The sequence below is a fragment of the Hyperolius riggenbachi genome, chromosome 2 (assembly GCF_040937935.1).
Source record: "Hyperolius riggenbachi isolate aHypRig1 chromosome 2, aHypRig1.pri, whole genome shotgun sequence".
Lineage (NCBI taxonomy): Eukaryota > Metazoa > Chordata > Amphibia > Anura > Hyperoliidae > Hyperolius > Hyperolius riggenbachi.
Genome location: NC_090647.1, coordinates 82,165,241 through 82,181,071, shown reverse-complemented (window position 1 = coordinate 82,181,071; position 15,831 = coordinate 82,165,241). Strand labels below are relative to the sequence as shown.

General features: G+C 42.3%; 1 protein-coding gene across 9 annotated transcripts in view; it reads left to right on the top strand.

Annotated features, from left to right (window-relative positions):
• Nucleotides 1-15,831, top strand: part of ATP8A2 (ATPase phospholipid transporting 8A2) — a 970,290-nt gene that overhangs the window by 639,978 nt on the left and 314,481 nt on the right. For all 9 annotated transcript variants that reach the window (XM_068266975.1, XM_068266976.1, XM_068266977.1 and 6 more), the window contains 2 exons: nt 1,273-1,395; nt 3,326-3,404. In XM_068266975.1, coding sequence (XP_068123076.1) covers nt 1,273-1,395; nt 3,326-3,404 — 202 coding nt within the window. The remainder of the gene's footprint in view (nt 1-1,272; nt 1,396-3,325; nt 3,405-15,831) is intronic.

Here is a 15,831-nt window from a genome sequence, read left to right as displayed (position 1 = left end):
ACATTGTTAAAGGACACCTGAAGTAAAAGGGATATGATATTTCATATGGCAGCCGCCAGTGAAGGAGAGGAGAAGCCAATCCAGCCACACGGAACAGGCAAATATGACCGCTCCCTGCGCCTCTCTCCATACCCTACCAAGCTGGGGAAGGAACATTTCCCCAGCGGAATAGAAAAAACGTCCCTGCAGCACACATATAGCTTTGCTATATTTGGCTGCTAAAGGTTTAAGGATGGAAGCAATTTTCACATTTCAACACTCCTCCCATTCATTCTCCAATAACATTATCACTACTTATCACACCTCCCGCAACTGAACAGACACATCGCCTGGCAACAAAAAAAGAAGGGGGCATTGTGAAGACACATGCCGCAGAGAGCTTAAGCTGGCAATTATAACATTTGCCGATTGCAAAGCTTCTCCTGCTCTCTGCAGTAAAAATAAAAGTTTAAAGTGGATCCGAGATGAACTTTTACTCATTGCATAATTGTGTCCCTTTCCTATTGTTTATAGGGCATTCCTCAAGCCAAATACTTTTTTGTTTTAATGCTCTAATTCCCTATAAACTAAATAAGCCACTCCCACAGGTTTTCAGAGAGCCAGGGCACTTTCAGACAGTAGCAAGGGCTCATGGGAGCTCAGTCTGGGCAGGAGGAGGGGGAGGTATTACTAGCCAGAGATTTCAGAGGCAGAGGGGAGGAGGGAGGATTCGTTTTCTTTGCTCAAGATGCAGATAAGCCTGCCTCTGTGTAATGTTTACAAACAACATGGCTGCTGTCATTGTATCACAGGAATACATATTCTTATTCTATTAAAGCTGTTTGCAGCTAGATTTGCCGTGTAAACTATCTAAACTTTAGATAAGATATATAGACAAGTTACTTGTTATAGTTAGTTTTTCATGTCGGATCCGCTTTAAAGATTTTTACACTCAGGGAATGTGTGGAAATGCTTTCAAATGTTCGTTTATGTATCTAAAAGTAGTGAATGAAATTTTAGTTTTTGGAGTACAATCCCACTTTAAGCATATATACACTTAGATTTAACATGTTTGAGCTTGTTTTATTACATGTGAGGACTGGAGTAAAAGCTTATTACCATGCAATTAAAGGTCCGTATGATTCATGCCTTTAAGCTCTGCAGTAATTCTATGGCCCTGGCAGTGGTTGGTTTGTGGTGACTGTGAAACATTAAAAACCTCTCCAGGTCTTTTCTCTCCTCTTTGCAATGTTATTATCACCTCCGCTCTGATCAACATTACTCTCTCGACAGATTTTCACTGCCTTACCGCCTTTCACACTGGGAATCTGTGAGCGATCCTGCAGCCAAGACAGCATGCTAAGATTTCCACAGCTCTACAAAATCACGCAGAACGCAGATGGATTCAACACAAAAGTAAGTGTGGTAGAAATGGCAAAGTCATGCCAGAGTCAGCGTTCCATTAGAACTCATCCACACATCTGCTCTTCACACATGTAAACTGCGAATCAGCTGGTTCCGCGCCCACTCCACACGGCACCTGATTTGTGCGCTGCCATAGGCCGTAATGTTAATTGCGACTATAGCGGCGCCGCCTGAATTAAAGAAAATCTGTGACATAAAAAACTCCCTCTGGGGGATACTTACATCGGGAGGGGGAAGCCTCTGGATCCTAACAGGGCTTCTCCTGTCCTCCACTGTCTCGGCAATGCAGCACTGTGAACCCCCCGAACAATATTTACCTACCGTGATCCTGCACAGGCACAGTAGCATCTCTTCATTTGGGCTAAGGCAGAAATAGCTGAGCCCAATTGTATCCGCACTACTGCGCAGGCTAGAGTCATTTGTGCCTGCGCAGTAGAACGGATCGATTGGGCTCGGCTATTTCCACCTTAGCCTGATCGAAGAGATGCTACTGCGCCTGCGCAGGATCGCTGTAGGTAAATATTGGCCGCGCAGGTGCACCTCTTGTCAGGATTTGTCGAGGGACTTTCGGCTGAGCCAGCGCTGGATTCCCTAAAGCTACAGAGGACAGGGAAGCCTCATTGGGACCCTGAGGCTTCTCCCTCCCGAGATAAGTAACCCCCAGAGGGGTTTTTCTTCTGTTACAGGGTCTCTTTAAATATGTTCTGTAATTCGGGTGACGGCAATACATGGAACCCAAAAGGAGAAAATTAGGTAACCAATAGTGTAAAGCCATCACTTGGCTTCTCCCTACGTCCAAATTACATGCTGCTGATCCATGGCCTAAAGGCTATTTGTTGTTTTTCATATTTGAAGTGTATATTTCATATACTTGACCTGAGCACTGGCACCTTGTCTCTGAGCACTTTGTTCCCTGACAAAGCCCCCCATTGAGGGGGTGAAACATGCAGGGTTGGTGGTGGGGTCACTTTATATGTAGTCAACCAGTAACTATTTAGTAAGCAGTCAAGGGGTTTGAATATGTGTGCCTAGACAGCAATATAGGCTTTCAGATCTATATACTTACCTGTACCCCAACTCCTTGATAGAATTTCAGTGTCAATAAGTAGCTGACAATCCTTCTAATCATATTCATAAAAGTTTTAGTAAAAGTAAATTTTATGCAAATGTATTCCTCTTGTAAAGCGTCAAATCAATGCAGCTGTTGTATTTGATTGGTCCAATTTCAAACGGCATACATTTGCATAAAATTTGAATCAATCTCAACTTAATAGCATCTCCGTGAACATTCCTAGCCTGTGAACCACAAACTTAGTCTGACACCCACAGTATTTACTTTGCCCAGCCCTCTTAATTAATACTAGAGATGTTTAATGAACAAAAGTTGTCAAATTGTGTGTTCCCTTTATATTATTACCATCTTCCCTTAATTACAGCATTGTAAAATAAGACACAAATTTAGAGAATTGACATAAACTTATCACAATTATCATTTTCTTTTTGAAGATTGAACGGCTTTATTTATACACAATTTGTACACTGGACAGAAAACAGGGACAAATGAGGGGGGAATTTGGTTCTTACAAAAGTGGGACAGTTAAAGAGCTATGAAACAGTAATTGTTTATTCCAAGGTGAGTGGATTCCTAGGAACATGTGATGAGCACTTGACCCTTTGGCTTTTTGTTCTCTTTGTAATGAGAACAATGCAGCGCTTGTCCCACAGAGCATGTAGTGTCCTTTAGCAGACTATAAAAGATAAGCTGGAATGGAAATAGCTTCTTGGAAAGTGAAATGATTCCTTTATCATCTTCTTCCGGGACTCGGGGACACCGGCGATTGCTTGATGTAACAGCAGAGCACTTGTTGAGGCTCGTTCAGGTGTCAAAGCTAAGTGATATCTCTGTTCTGTGTTGTTTTAGGTATTCTGGGGTCATTGTATCAATGCCTTGGTCCACTCCCTCATCCTCTTCTGGTTCCCGCTGAAAATGATGGAGCACGGTAACTATTTCATCTCTTACATTTTGGGAGAAAAGCTGCTGAATTCTTGTATGTGTGGCGGTGGATTTCATTAGCAGACACAACAAATGGAAGGAAGAGGTGTCGGGGTGGGGTGAAGGCAATGCTTGTGAGTGACAGGCCTATCCAACACTCATCAGTCACTCTCCAGCATTGTTTCATATTTAAAGAGGTACTCTAGTGACATACAGTAGAATGCAGTAAATTATTAAGGATATTACCTCATGTTAAACCATTAGCAGCTTCAATATCTCACTTGACAGATTGTTGTGCTGTACATTTTTGGAATGCTTTGATCTCCCTCAACTAGCAGAAAATATAGAATCTGATAGCAGAAGTCCTCTGTTATTATCTCACATTGCCCCCTAGTGACAAGTGCCTATAAATACACCTTGCAGCAGTACTAATTAGAAGCAAGAAAATGTAACAAATAAGAAAAAATGTGGTAAAATAAATTGGCAAGGAGCACTTGCAATCTTCTAAATAAATTGGCTGCTAAAGGGATAGATATCCTGGCTGCAGCATCAGAATAACTTGCTATGGGTATATCTTGCTGTATATTTATATGTAGCCCCACCCTCTAACTGTGGCTTATCCTATCTGTTTATTATGCATAATCCCCCCACCCCCCCCCCCCCAAGCATTCTGGGAGACCAGGTATATTTTGTACTGGTTTTAGAACTCTCAGTAAACAAACATAAATCATCTGTCATCTGACAGGACTAAATATGTCGCCACCTGTGATACATTTCAGAAAGTACATCAGGGAGAAGAAAGATTTTACAATGGGCAAACACTGACTAAATAATGTACCAATGAATATTGTAAAAAAAGAAGAAACAATCTTATTATGTTACTTTGATTACAGTCCCACTTTAACTCTTTGTACTTTGTTGACTTCTGCCATTTTATAACGTTACCGTCTTTGTGAAAGTCAGCCTTTTGGGACAGCTAGTCCAATGGGAATATATCATGAGAAAAGATAAATGTTTTAGTTGGAGAAAACTTTTTTTTCTTGTATATTCTTTCTTATTTTTTTTATCTTTCTATAATTAATTTTACTTATACAGTAAAATATGAAACATTACATATGAATATTTCATGATCATAATTTACAGGCAATGGTAACAGCCAGGGCCGGTTCTCTCATGAAGCGAGGTGAAATATTTGCATCAGGCGCAGAGATTACCGGGGCAGCATGTTTGTACTGTGTGTTTACACTAATGGCATGCAGTCAGAGTAGGAGGAGAAGCGAGAGGAGAGTGAGCGAGGTGAAGAGATCATCATTGGGGAAAAGCAGCTTGTTGTGCTGTGTGAGGAGTCTGACAGTGTGTGAAGAGGGGGGGGGGGCGAGACAGGAGAGCAGCCGTGTTTCATTAGACTTGCACAGCAGAAGGGAGGAGGTGGCACTGCTGTCCTAACTGAGGAGGAATGGAGGATGGCGGACTGGCTGGCTGAAGGGGAGCAGTTTGTTTGTCACAGACTCACAGCCAATCAGTGTGCTATTGCGTTGAGCTGCAGCATGTCATGTGAGAACATTAGAACGACCCTGGTAACAACTGTAGAGTTAAAACAAAAATGATCATCTTAGCTGCAGTTTACTGTGTACCTTATCTGACGTTACAGATTGCTGAGTGACACACACATGAAATAGCATGCAGACCCCATTCCCAACCCATCTATTAGGTTGTACCCTATTCTTAATATTTTTGTTGTTTAATAGAGTCTTAATATAAATGTTGAGCTTGGTTGTGTTCACATTCAGTAATGCTGGGCACACACTATGAGAGTTTACTGATTTACTGTCAGATCGATTATTTCCAACATGTCCGATTTGCTTTCAGAAAGATTTCCGAGCATTTTCCGATCGATTTCTGTGCACTTTAATAGGAGATCGATCGGAAAATGCTCGGAAATCGATGGGAAAGCAGTTCGGACATGTTGGAAATAATCGATCTAACAGTAAATCGGCCAGAAAATCTCATAGTGTGTACTCAGCATTAGACTGTTTACTAGTTGGTTCTCCATAAAACTAAATGCAACAGGGTGGAGTGGAACTATACTGCTCTAAAAGATTAGCCACTCCATAAAAACATGTAAGGACAAATCACTTTTATGGGTATCTAGACTGTGTTTCACTTTGTTTGGAAGGTCATCAATGACATGCTGCAGAAGCTACCCAGATTGTTCTTTGAACACTACTTGCAGTTGATAAAACTTGACAGAGCTTTTTTTCCAACAGTATTCAGTGCCTGCATGCAGCTCTGTAAGCACAGCAAACAAAAACTTTCCTAATGACAAAGATTGGAATGGATATGATGATATACCATATCCAGCAATGCTGTTCTGTGAGCTCAGGGGATTTGTTATTTTTACACAGATGAGATTGCTAAAGACGAATGCAATTAGGATAACTCTATGGGCACTAAAAAGTAAGAAGACAAATGTTTATTATACGTAAGTTATGCCAGACTGTAGTTCTACTTTATAATACAACAGTACCTAGTGAGTTTGCTCACATATAATATTTTGCAAAAAGTATTAGGATTTGTGCCTTCACGCGCACAAACTTTATTAACATCCAATTCATAATCCATAGACTTTAATATGTAGTTTGTCCACCCTTTGCAGTTATGACAACGTAATCTTGTCTGTGACAGCTTTGTACAGGGTTTAGGAGTGTGGTTTATGGCCCATACTCACAGGCTGCAAAAGTGGCCTGTCGCCAGCACACGTGAGCGTGTGGGCGACAGGCTGGTGACAGCTCCTCGCCAGGTCCCTCCGCGTACACACGCGGAAGAGAGACCAGCGGTGCGACGGAAGCTGTCGCCGACGTTCCTCCTCCCCCCGCCGGAAGCTCCGTATACTTCAATGGAGGTTGCTGTCGCTAGTCCGTGTACTCACGCGGACTAGCGACAGTATGCGGCGGAGTTGCGGCAGCGACTGTCGCCAGGCGATTGAAACTTTCAATCGCCTGGCGACATTAGCGACGGGCGACAGTTCGGGGTGCGCGCCCGTGCGACGGCGCATACTCACGGGCGCGTGTTGCGGCGACAATTGTAGCCCGTGAGTATGGGCCATTATGAGAACTGCTGTTAAAGTGGAGATAGCAGGCCAAGCCTTCTCATCTATTTCATCGGATTGAGGTCAGGGCTCTGTGCAGGCACGTTTTATTATTATTATTATTTATTTATTTATAAAGCGCCAACATATTCCGTGGCGCTGTACAATGTAAGAAAACAAACAAGGGATACATAATGATACAGACAATGATATACATGGAAATATGAACACTGATACAAGATACAGCACTGCTGATTACAATTTGATTTAACAGGATGACTAAAATGTATAAATTTCTAACAGTGTGCAAGCAATTGAATTAATAACATTCCATGACACAAAAGGGTGAGAGCCCTGCCCTTGCGAGCTTACAATCTGAAGGAATGGGGTGGAAACAAGAGGTGGGGGAAGTATACAGTATATGTACAGGCAGTGCGTAATTAGGTTATTTAGAGGGTGCATGGCCTAAGCTAGAGAATATGCTTGTCGGAAAAGGTGGGTTTTGAGGGAGCGTTTAAAGATTTCAAAGGTGGGAGAGTGGCGGATGTGTTGTGGGAGGGCATTCCAGAGGAGGGGTGAGGCACGTGAGAAGTCTTGTACACGTGAATGTGAGGAGGTAATTGTAGAAGAGGATAGAAGAAGCTCGTGTGCAGATCTGAGATTGCGGTTGGGTTGGTATCTGGAGACTAGTGAGGAGATGTACAGGGGAGAGAGATTGTGGAGAGCTTTGTAGGTTATGGTTAAGAGTTTGAACTGAATCCTCTCATTAATTGGTAGCCAGTGAAGAGCTTGACAGAGAGGGTCAGCAGAGGAAGAGCGAGAGGAGAGATGAATGAGTCGAGCAGCAGAGTTCAGTACAGAATTGAGCGGTGATAGTCGGTTAGTTGGAAGTCCACCAAGCAATATATTCAGCTTGGAACATGAAAGGGCCATGATGGAAAAGGAAGCTCAGGTACAAAGTGAGATACTAGCATGGAGGGATGTCTCAATAGAATCCTGGAGCTTCCCTCTGTTTAGATAAATATCTTGTTTTGAACCGGAGCCAAAGCTCGGGTTTAAAACATTTAAGAGTTTATTTTACTGAAACCAAGGGACCAAGCTGAACCCTTGAAAAAAACACCCTCACATCATGATCTCCCTCAACCAAACTTTACAAGTATCTCTTATAAAGCCACTCTTAGCCCATGGTCAATAGACAGCTATGTTTAACAACAAAAAACAACGTTTCTAAACACTTTTCACTGAATTTCTGGAATTTAACTTTAAAGGGATCCAAGCAGATTTCCCCCCCCCCCCCCCCCGCAGTTTGTCCTGGTTTCTAATAGCTGTAGGAGCTGCCCCCCCCCCCTCCCATCTGCCCTTATATATCCAGGAGAAGGTGTGAAGTTAATCAAGTGTGTTCTATCTCTCCCTGACTGCTGAGGAAAGCTTTTGTTTGCTCATTGCTACTGCTAATGACAGCAGTCCGTATCTGCTAGTTACAACAGTCCTTTTCTGAGGACTGCAGACCATGGAAGTAAGGCAATAATGTGCTATTGAGATGTCCTGGTGGCTAAAAATGCTGCTTGTTTCACTTTAATATTTCAATAATGGAAGGGTCACCAGATCAATCAGTTCTGTCTCTGACTGACTCTAGAGAACAATTTATTAGATGATATTTTTGTACAGTTGTTAAGTCCTGTAAGTTTATTGGCCATTGTTGCCTGCAGTGCATACATTTGGAATTGGCAGCCTTCTTATCATTGCTTTAGCTATCTATAGAGTTTTACAGTTGTTTACATTGTAAGATCATCTGTGAGCTATTAGTGCACAGGGATGGGATAATCTGCAGTATCAGTAACTACAACGTCCCAGATTACAAGCGGGGGATAATTGAAATTAATGATGTGCTTTGATTACCAGCAGAGCGTATGTGTAAGCGATCAGCATTATCATCACCTCAATGTGAACTTGGATTTGTCCCTACAAATCCGCGGATGCGTTCTTTGTCCTCTGTTTATCCGCTCTTTACAACTTGCCACTGTGATTTATGCGTTTTGGAAGACTTACTGCGATCTGCGAGAAGAGAGAATGACTTTGTCTGGGAGATGAGCAATACAAGCACTGCGGAGAGTTGTTATAGGGACTCGGAACCTGGAGCTCAGTCAATGCAATACATCAAGTCTGTGCAATCAGTGGATCTCTATGTACTCTGCATGGATGCCTAGATCTAAACACAATAAATCACAGAATGATTTGCCCCATATGACATCACAGCAATGGCAGGGGAACCATAACACAGAAATCACTGATCTCCTTGCCACAGCTCTGTCATTCATTAAGCTTTCAATGAGTGATTACTCAGGACAGACCGCTGCTCCAGCCAGAGGGAGATACCTTGGAGGAAGCATAATGGCTTTACACTGCAAAAAGGAAAAAAACAAAGCTGTAGCTGAGTCAATTTATTCTTGTTTGTTCTTGGAATACATAGGAAGTTGGTTCTCAATCACCCTAGAGATACTCTTAGTGCACATTAACTGTAATCTACGGATCTGTGATGCAGAGTATACTTAGCCTGGAAGTGGCTGGTGCCAAAGCCTCTGCCGGATTGCTCCTATGGCTTTGGTATCTCACCACAGTGAACAAAGAGGTGGCACTCTAAGGACTTGCAAACATGCACTAACAGTATCTCACCAAAATGAACAAAGAGGCAACACTCTAAAGACCTGCAGAACGTGCACTAACAGTATCTCACCAAAATGAACAAAGAGGCAACACTCTAAAGACTTGCAGAACGTGCACTAACATCTCACTAGAATGAACAAAGAGGCTGAACTCTACAGGCTTGCAAACATGCACTAACAGTATCTCACCAAAATAAACAAGGAGGCAAGACCCTAAAGACTTGACAACGTGCACTAACAGTATCACACCAAAATGAACAAAGAGGCGGAACTCTACAGGCTTGCAAACATGCACTAACACTATTACACCAAAATAAACAAGGAGGCAAGACACTAAAGACTTGAAAACGTGCACTAACAGTATCCACCAAAATGAACAAAGAGGCGGAACTCTACAGGCTTGCAAACGTGCACTAACAGTATCACACCAAAATGAACAAAGATCCGTAACTCTACAGGCTTGCAAACGTGCACTAACAGTATCACACCAAAATGAACAAATAGGTGCACTCTACTGGCTTGCAAATTGGTATACAGTATACTGTAGCAAACAGAGAAAAACTACATGTTGTGGACAGATGGTACTTCTTACACCTGACGAAGGACCAAGTGTCTGCAACATGTAGTGTTTCTCTATTTTCTACAATATATACTGTACATGTTTGCAGGCCAGTAGAGTGCCGCCTCTTTGTTCATTTTGGTGAGATACTGTTAGTGTTAGTGCACGTTCTGCAAGTCTTTAGAGCGCCACCTCTTGTTATTTTTTGCTAAGATACTGTTAGTGTAATTTCTTGGCAGGACACAATATCTTGTTGGTGTCCACATTTTAATTTTATAGTAATGAATTAAGTATGACGTTTTCTAAAATGTACCCGAGGTGATGTGTGACATGATGAGATAATAAACATATGTATGTCCACTGCCTATATATTAATAACTAGGCTGTGTTCCTTTTCTTATTTTGCTGCCTGAAAGAGTTATCCTTCAGGCATGCAAGTAACAGGCTCTCTCTTGTCGCACTTTTGTCAGATTATAGCGCAACGCTCACTGATAAGGAATTACATAAAACTTTTCCTGGTATAGAATAACTTCTGAGAGCAGGGGATAGATACAAAAGTCAATAGTTCATGAAATAATACAAAATTTAATTTAAGTGTGCTACAAATCTATGTAAACACACAATAAAGTAAATCTGCTGTCTCATGCACTTATAAATATTTTATTATATGCCTTGGCTGCATCTTGTTGTATCACAAACATTTAAAATCAGACACATTAAAAACAACTACCTGGCCAGGAGTGCTAGCTGTTACTAAAGGGACCTGATCGACTCAATTGTGCAGTATAATCGCCCAGCCTCAGCCTATGCAAAAAAAATCGCACTGAGATCGGTCAATTTGGTCCTCTGCCACCACCTAAACACCACATACACTGTGAGATATCGGACCAATTATAGGTATCACTACACGAATTATAAATCCTCCAATTGGATTCTAGCAAAGCAGGGACCTTAGGCTGGATGGTGAACTTATTGCTGGCACATTGGGAACACACGTATTCCATTATAAGCACAGTCATTCGCTAAGCTGCAGCATTAACCAATTCCATGAGGAGATACAGGCACAACTTTTATACTTGCACACTCGGTGGTGAGCTCCAGCTCACATTGCTGTAGGACCGACATGGCACTGGGTCAGTAATGTTCTCTTCACTGCGCCTGTTATAGCGCTGTTAGTCACTCCCGTCCAACGGGTCCGCAGCTGCCACAAACTAGATTGGGGATCCCGGGTGTGTTAAGTGGAGTATCGCTCAGCATGCCGGCATTACACGTGGTTGACCAGCGCGAGCACTCCGGCGTTAGCCACGCCTACCGATGAGTTTCGCCCCGCCCACGGGGCTTTCTCAAGGTAGCAGCAGATTATAGTGCAACGCTCACTGATAAGGAATTACATAAAACTTTTCCTGGTATAGAATAACTTCTGAGAGCAGGGGATAGATACAAAAGTCAATAGTTCATGTAATAATACAAAATTTAATACAAAATTGAATTTAAGTGCGCTACAAATCTATGTACATATCCTCTGGCTATTGGTTTAAGTGCGCTACAAATCTATGTACATATCCTCTGGCTATTGTTTTAAGTGCGCTACAAATCTATGTACATATCCTCTGGCTATTGGTTTAAGTGCGCTACAAACCTATGTACATATCCTCAATAGTTAATGTATTTTAGCTCTGGGGCTCTTAAGAGATTGCCATTGAGCAGAGACAATAAAACATTAAATCTACTTTCTAAATGATTTACCATAAAATAAATTCATGTGATATCTAAAGAAAAAAGTCATTTCTGGTAGTGGAAGGAAAGATACTGTTTAAAGCAGTAGGATTAGCCATACTATGCCAGGGAAAAAAACACATACAGTATATAAGTAGATACAGTAAATACTTGATCTACTTACTGTACATAACACAAGTATTGTACTGTCCACGTTTTGATTTCAGTGAATTTTATATAGTAAATGAAGTTAATTCTGTTCCTGGTGGGAACCATGTCGTTTGCCCACAGTTTAGGCTAAATCCTGATGTCATTTCTGCGCTTTACTTTTTTTCCTTTTCTCTTTTCTTTTCTGAGTCACCTCAGCCTTGCTTGTAAACACAAGTGAGCAGGGGATTGTGTTTCAGATAAGCAGCTAGGAAGGGAAATAAATGGAAGCCCCAGCATTCAACTACTTGGCACTTACTACTAAAAGACCAGTGCTCCTTAAGTATGTGATAACTCCAAATCATAACAGCAGAAAACGTTTTGAAAGTTTTGAATGCAGGATTAGCATCTTTATCACTTAATACACTTATGGCCCATACTCACGAGGGACTTTTGTCGCCTCAACACGCGGCGCGCGCGTGTTGCGGCGACAGGTCGCCCGTGAGTATGGGCCGCGCGCACCCCGAACTGTCGCCCGCAACGTGCGCGCAACCCGAACTGTCGCCCGTCGCTGATGTCGCCAGGCGATTGAAAAGTTCAATCGCCTGGTGACAGTCGCCGCCGCAACTCCGCCGCAGCTGTCGCTAGTCCGCGTGAGTACGCGGACTAGCGACAGCAACCTCCATTGAGGTATGAAGAGCTTCCGGCGGAGGGAGGAGGAACGTCGGCGACAGCTTCCGTCATGCCGCTGGTCCCTCTTCCGCGTGTGTACGCGGAGGGATCTGGCGAGGAGCTGTCGCCGGCCTGTCGCCCACACGCTCACGTGTGCTGGCGACAGGCAACATTTGCTGCCCGTGAGTATGGGCCATTAGACCAATTGCTGTTGAAATTTGATTTTTATGGTGACAATCCCGCTTTAAGGAAATAATTGTTTATTCCATCAGTTCATTTTCAATGTAATCCCTGGATAAGCAGCACTTAATGGTGTTTGCTTTACAGAGTACCAGCAGGATTCATACCATATACCTAGTCAATTATCAATCAGTATTGCCTGCCAGTCTGTCAGGCTTGCCAATCCATCAGTCTCTCCTGCCAGTCTGTTCCACACCTGTTGTCCCCGTCCATGCAGTGCAATGACTGAAAATGTATCCCGTATTCCAGATGTGGTCTTACAGGTAACTCATACAGGGACAATTCTGCAGAATTGTGTCTAGAAATACTTTCCTGGGCGCATTAATTATCTTCTCCAGCTTTTCTCGTAAACTCACAAAGCCTTCACAACAACATGCAATTCACTTAATTGCATTGCAACCTTATATGTTTCCCTTTACCTGTGTTTTTAAAGTGCAGATAAGACAACCGTCACTTGGAATTACAGAACAGGCCAGTTCATTAAACCATGGTGCGTTCCACAAAAGTTTGCAAAATAGTTCTTTCTCAGCAATGTAATTATGTACACAAAGAGTCAAGCCTCTTCAATGACTGCTTCTAGCACTTTCAATAGTATTACATTTCACTCATTTCTGGAGGGCTCCAGGGGAATAAGACATTGAGATATTGGAAGACAGTTTCACAGTCTGATTTCACCTAGACATGTGATATCTCTGGAAGGTGGGCAGTGAAAGCGCTTATCTGTAGGATGGGCACATGGTAGATATAAGATCAGATCAGAGTGTTGCACCTCCCAGCCTGGTACTAATGTTCAACCCAGATTGGATGTTGGTGAATGTTGAAGAACATCCAATCAAGGAACAATTCTACACTTGTACGCTACTTGGTCTAGCTACTTTTATTTACCCAGTCCTTGTAGCCGGCATTAGAGGACTTGCTTTTATGACCATGGTCATGCTTCTGCAGTGCCTACCATTATATTTAACGTACACCAGTCATGAACGTGCTCAAATAGGCATGAGTAGCATGAATCTGTTCTTGTAATGACTTGATATATATGAGGTACTGGTGCACGGGGGTTTAGTGGTTAGCGCTATTGCCTTGCAGCACTGAGTCCCCGGTTTGAATTGAATTTGAGTCCCCGGTTTGAATCCCAGACAAGGCACTCTCTACATGCAGCTTATGGCCCATATGCAATTCATTTTTTTCCCTTGAGTTATCTCCTAGGAGATAATTTTCATATTCTCCTTAAAATAGCTTTTCAGCATTTTACAATTCTAAAAGTACTCAAAGGTTGGCGAAAAAGTACTATCAAAATTATTTGAGTATTTTCTTGCTTGCTGGTGGTTTAAAGAGAATCTGTACTGTCCGATTTGTACAATAAAAATCATACCAATCGAGTCACTGTGATCCCCTGGATCACTCTTTGTGGTTTCGCTGCCTGACGAGATCCTGTTTTTTAATCGCTAGTTTTAGGCAGTGTTTACAAACATGGCCGCTAACCAGGAAGTGATGTGTGTTATATACAGTATATATATTTATATTGCACACGCACATGTGTGTGTGTGTGTGTGCATATATATATACATATATATATATATATATATATATATTTATATATATATATATGTGTGTGTGTGTGTGTGTGTGTGTGTGTGTGTGTGTGTGTGTGTGTGTGTGTGTGTGTGTGTGTGTGTATGTATGTATATACAGTGGGTTGCAAAAGTATTCGGCCCCCTTGAAGTTTTCCACATTTTGTCACATTACTGCCACAAACATGAATCAATTTTATTGGAATTCCACGTGAAAGACCAATACAAAGTGGTGCACACATGAGAAGTAGAACGAAGATCATACATGATTCCAAACATTGTTTACAAATCAATAGCTGCAAAGAGGGGCGTGTGTAATTATTCAGCCCCCTGAGTCAATACTTTGTAGAACCACCTTTTGCTGCAATTACAGCTGCCAGTCTTTTAGGGTATGTCTCTACCAGCTTTGCACATCTAGAGACTGAAATCCTTGCCCATTCTTCTTTGCAAAACAGCTCCAGCTCAGTCAGATTAGATGGACAGCGTTTGCGAATTTTCAGATCTTGCCACAGATTCTCGATTGGATTTAGATCTGGACTTTGACTGGGCCATTCTAACACATGGATATGTTTTGTTTTATACCATACCATTGTTGCCATGGCTTTATGTTTAGGGTCGTTGTCCTGCTGGAAGGTGAACCTCCGCCCCAGTCTCAAGTCTTTTGCAGACTCCAAGAGGTTTTCTTCCAAGATTGCCCTGTATTTGGCTCCATCCATCTTCCCATCAACTTTGACCAGCTTCCCTGTCCCTGCTGAAGAGAAGCACCCCCAGAGCATGATGCCTCCACCACCATATTTGCCAGTGGGGATGGTGTGTTCTGAGTGATGTGCAGTGTTAGTTTTCTGCCACACATAGCGTTTTGTATTTTGGCCAAAAAGTTAAATTTTGGTCTCATCTGACCAGAGCACTTTCTTCCACATGTTTGCTGTGTCCCCCACATGGCTTGTGGCAAACTGCAAACGGGACTTCTTATGCTTTTCTGTTAACAATGGCTTTCTTCTTGCCACTCTTCCATAAGAGCCAACTTTGTGCAGTGCATGACTAATAGTTGTCCTATGGACAGATTCCCCCACCTGAGCTGTAGATCTTGGCAGCTCGTCCAGAGTCACCATGGGCCTCTTGACTACATTTCTGATCAGCGCTCTCGTTGTTCGGCCTGTGAGTTTAGGTGGACGGCCTTGTCTTGGTAAGTTTACAGTTGTGCCATACTCCTTCCATTTCTGAATGATCACTTGAACAGTGCTCCGGGGGATGTTCAAGGATTTGGAAATCTTTTTGTAGCCTAAGCCTTCTTTAAAATTCTCAATAACTTTATCCCTGACCTGTCTGGTGTGTTCTTTGGACTTCATGGTGTTGTTGCTCCCAAGATTCTCTTAGACAACCTCTGTGGCCGTCACAGAGCAGCTGTATTTGTACTGACATTAGATTACACACAGGTGCACTCTATTTAGTCATTAGCACTCATCAGGCAATGTCTATGGGCAACTCACTGCACTCAGACCAAAGGGGGCTGAATAATTACGCACATCCCACTTTGCAGTTATTGATTTGTAAAAAATGTTTGGAATCATGTATGATTTTCGTTTCACTTTTCACGTGTACACCACTTTGTATTGGTCTTTCACGTGGAATTCCAATAAAACTGATTCATGTTTGTGGCAGTAATGTGACAAAATGTGGAAAACTTCAAGGGGGCCGAATGCTTTTGCAAACCACTGTATATCATGTTACAGTATACTACAAGTTTTTAATACATAATAAATTAACTGCACTCCAGT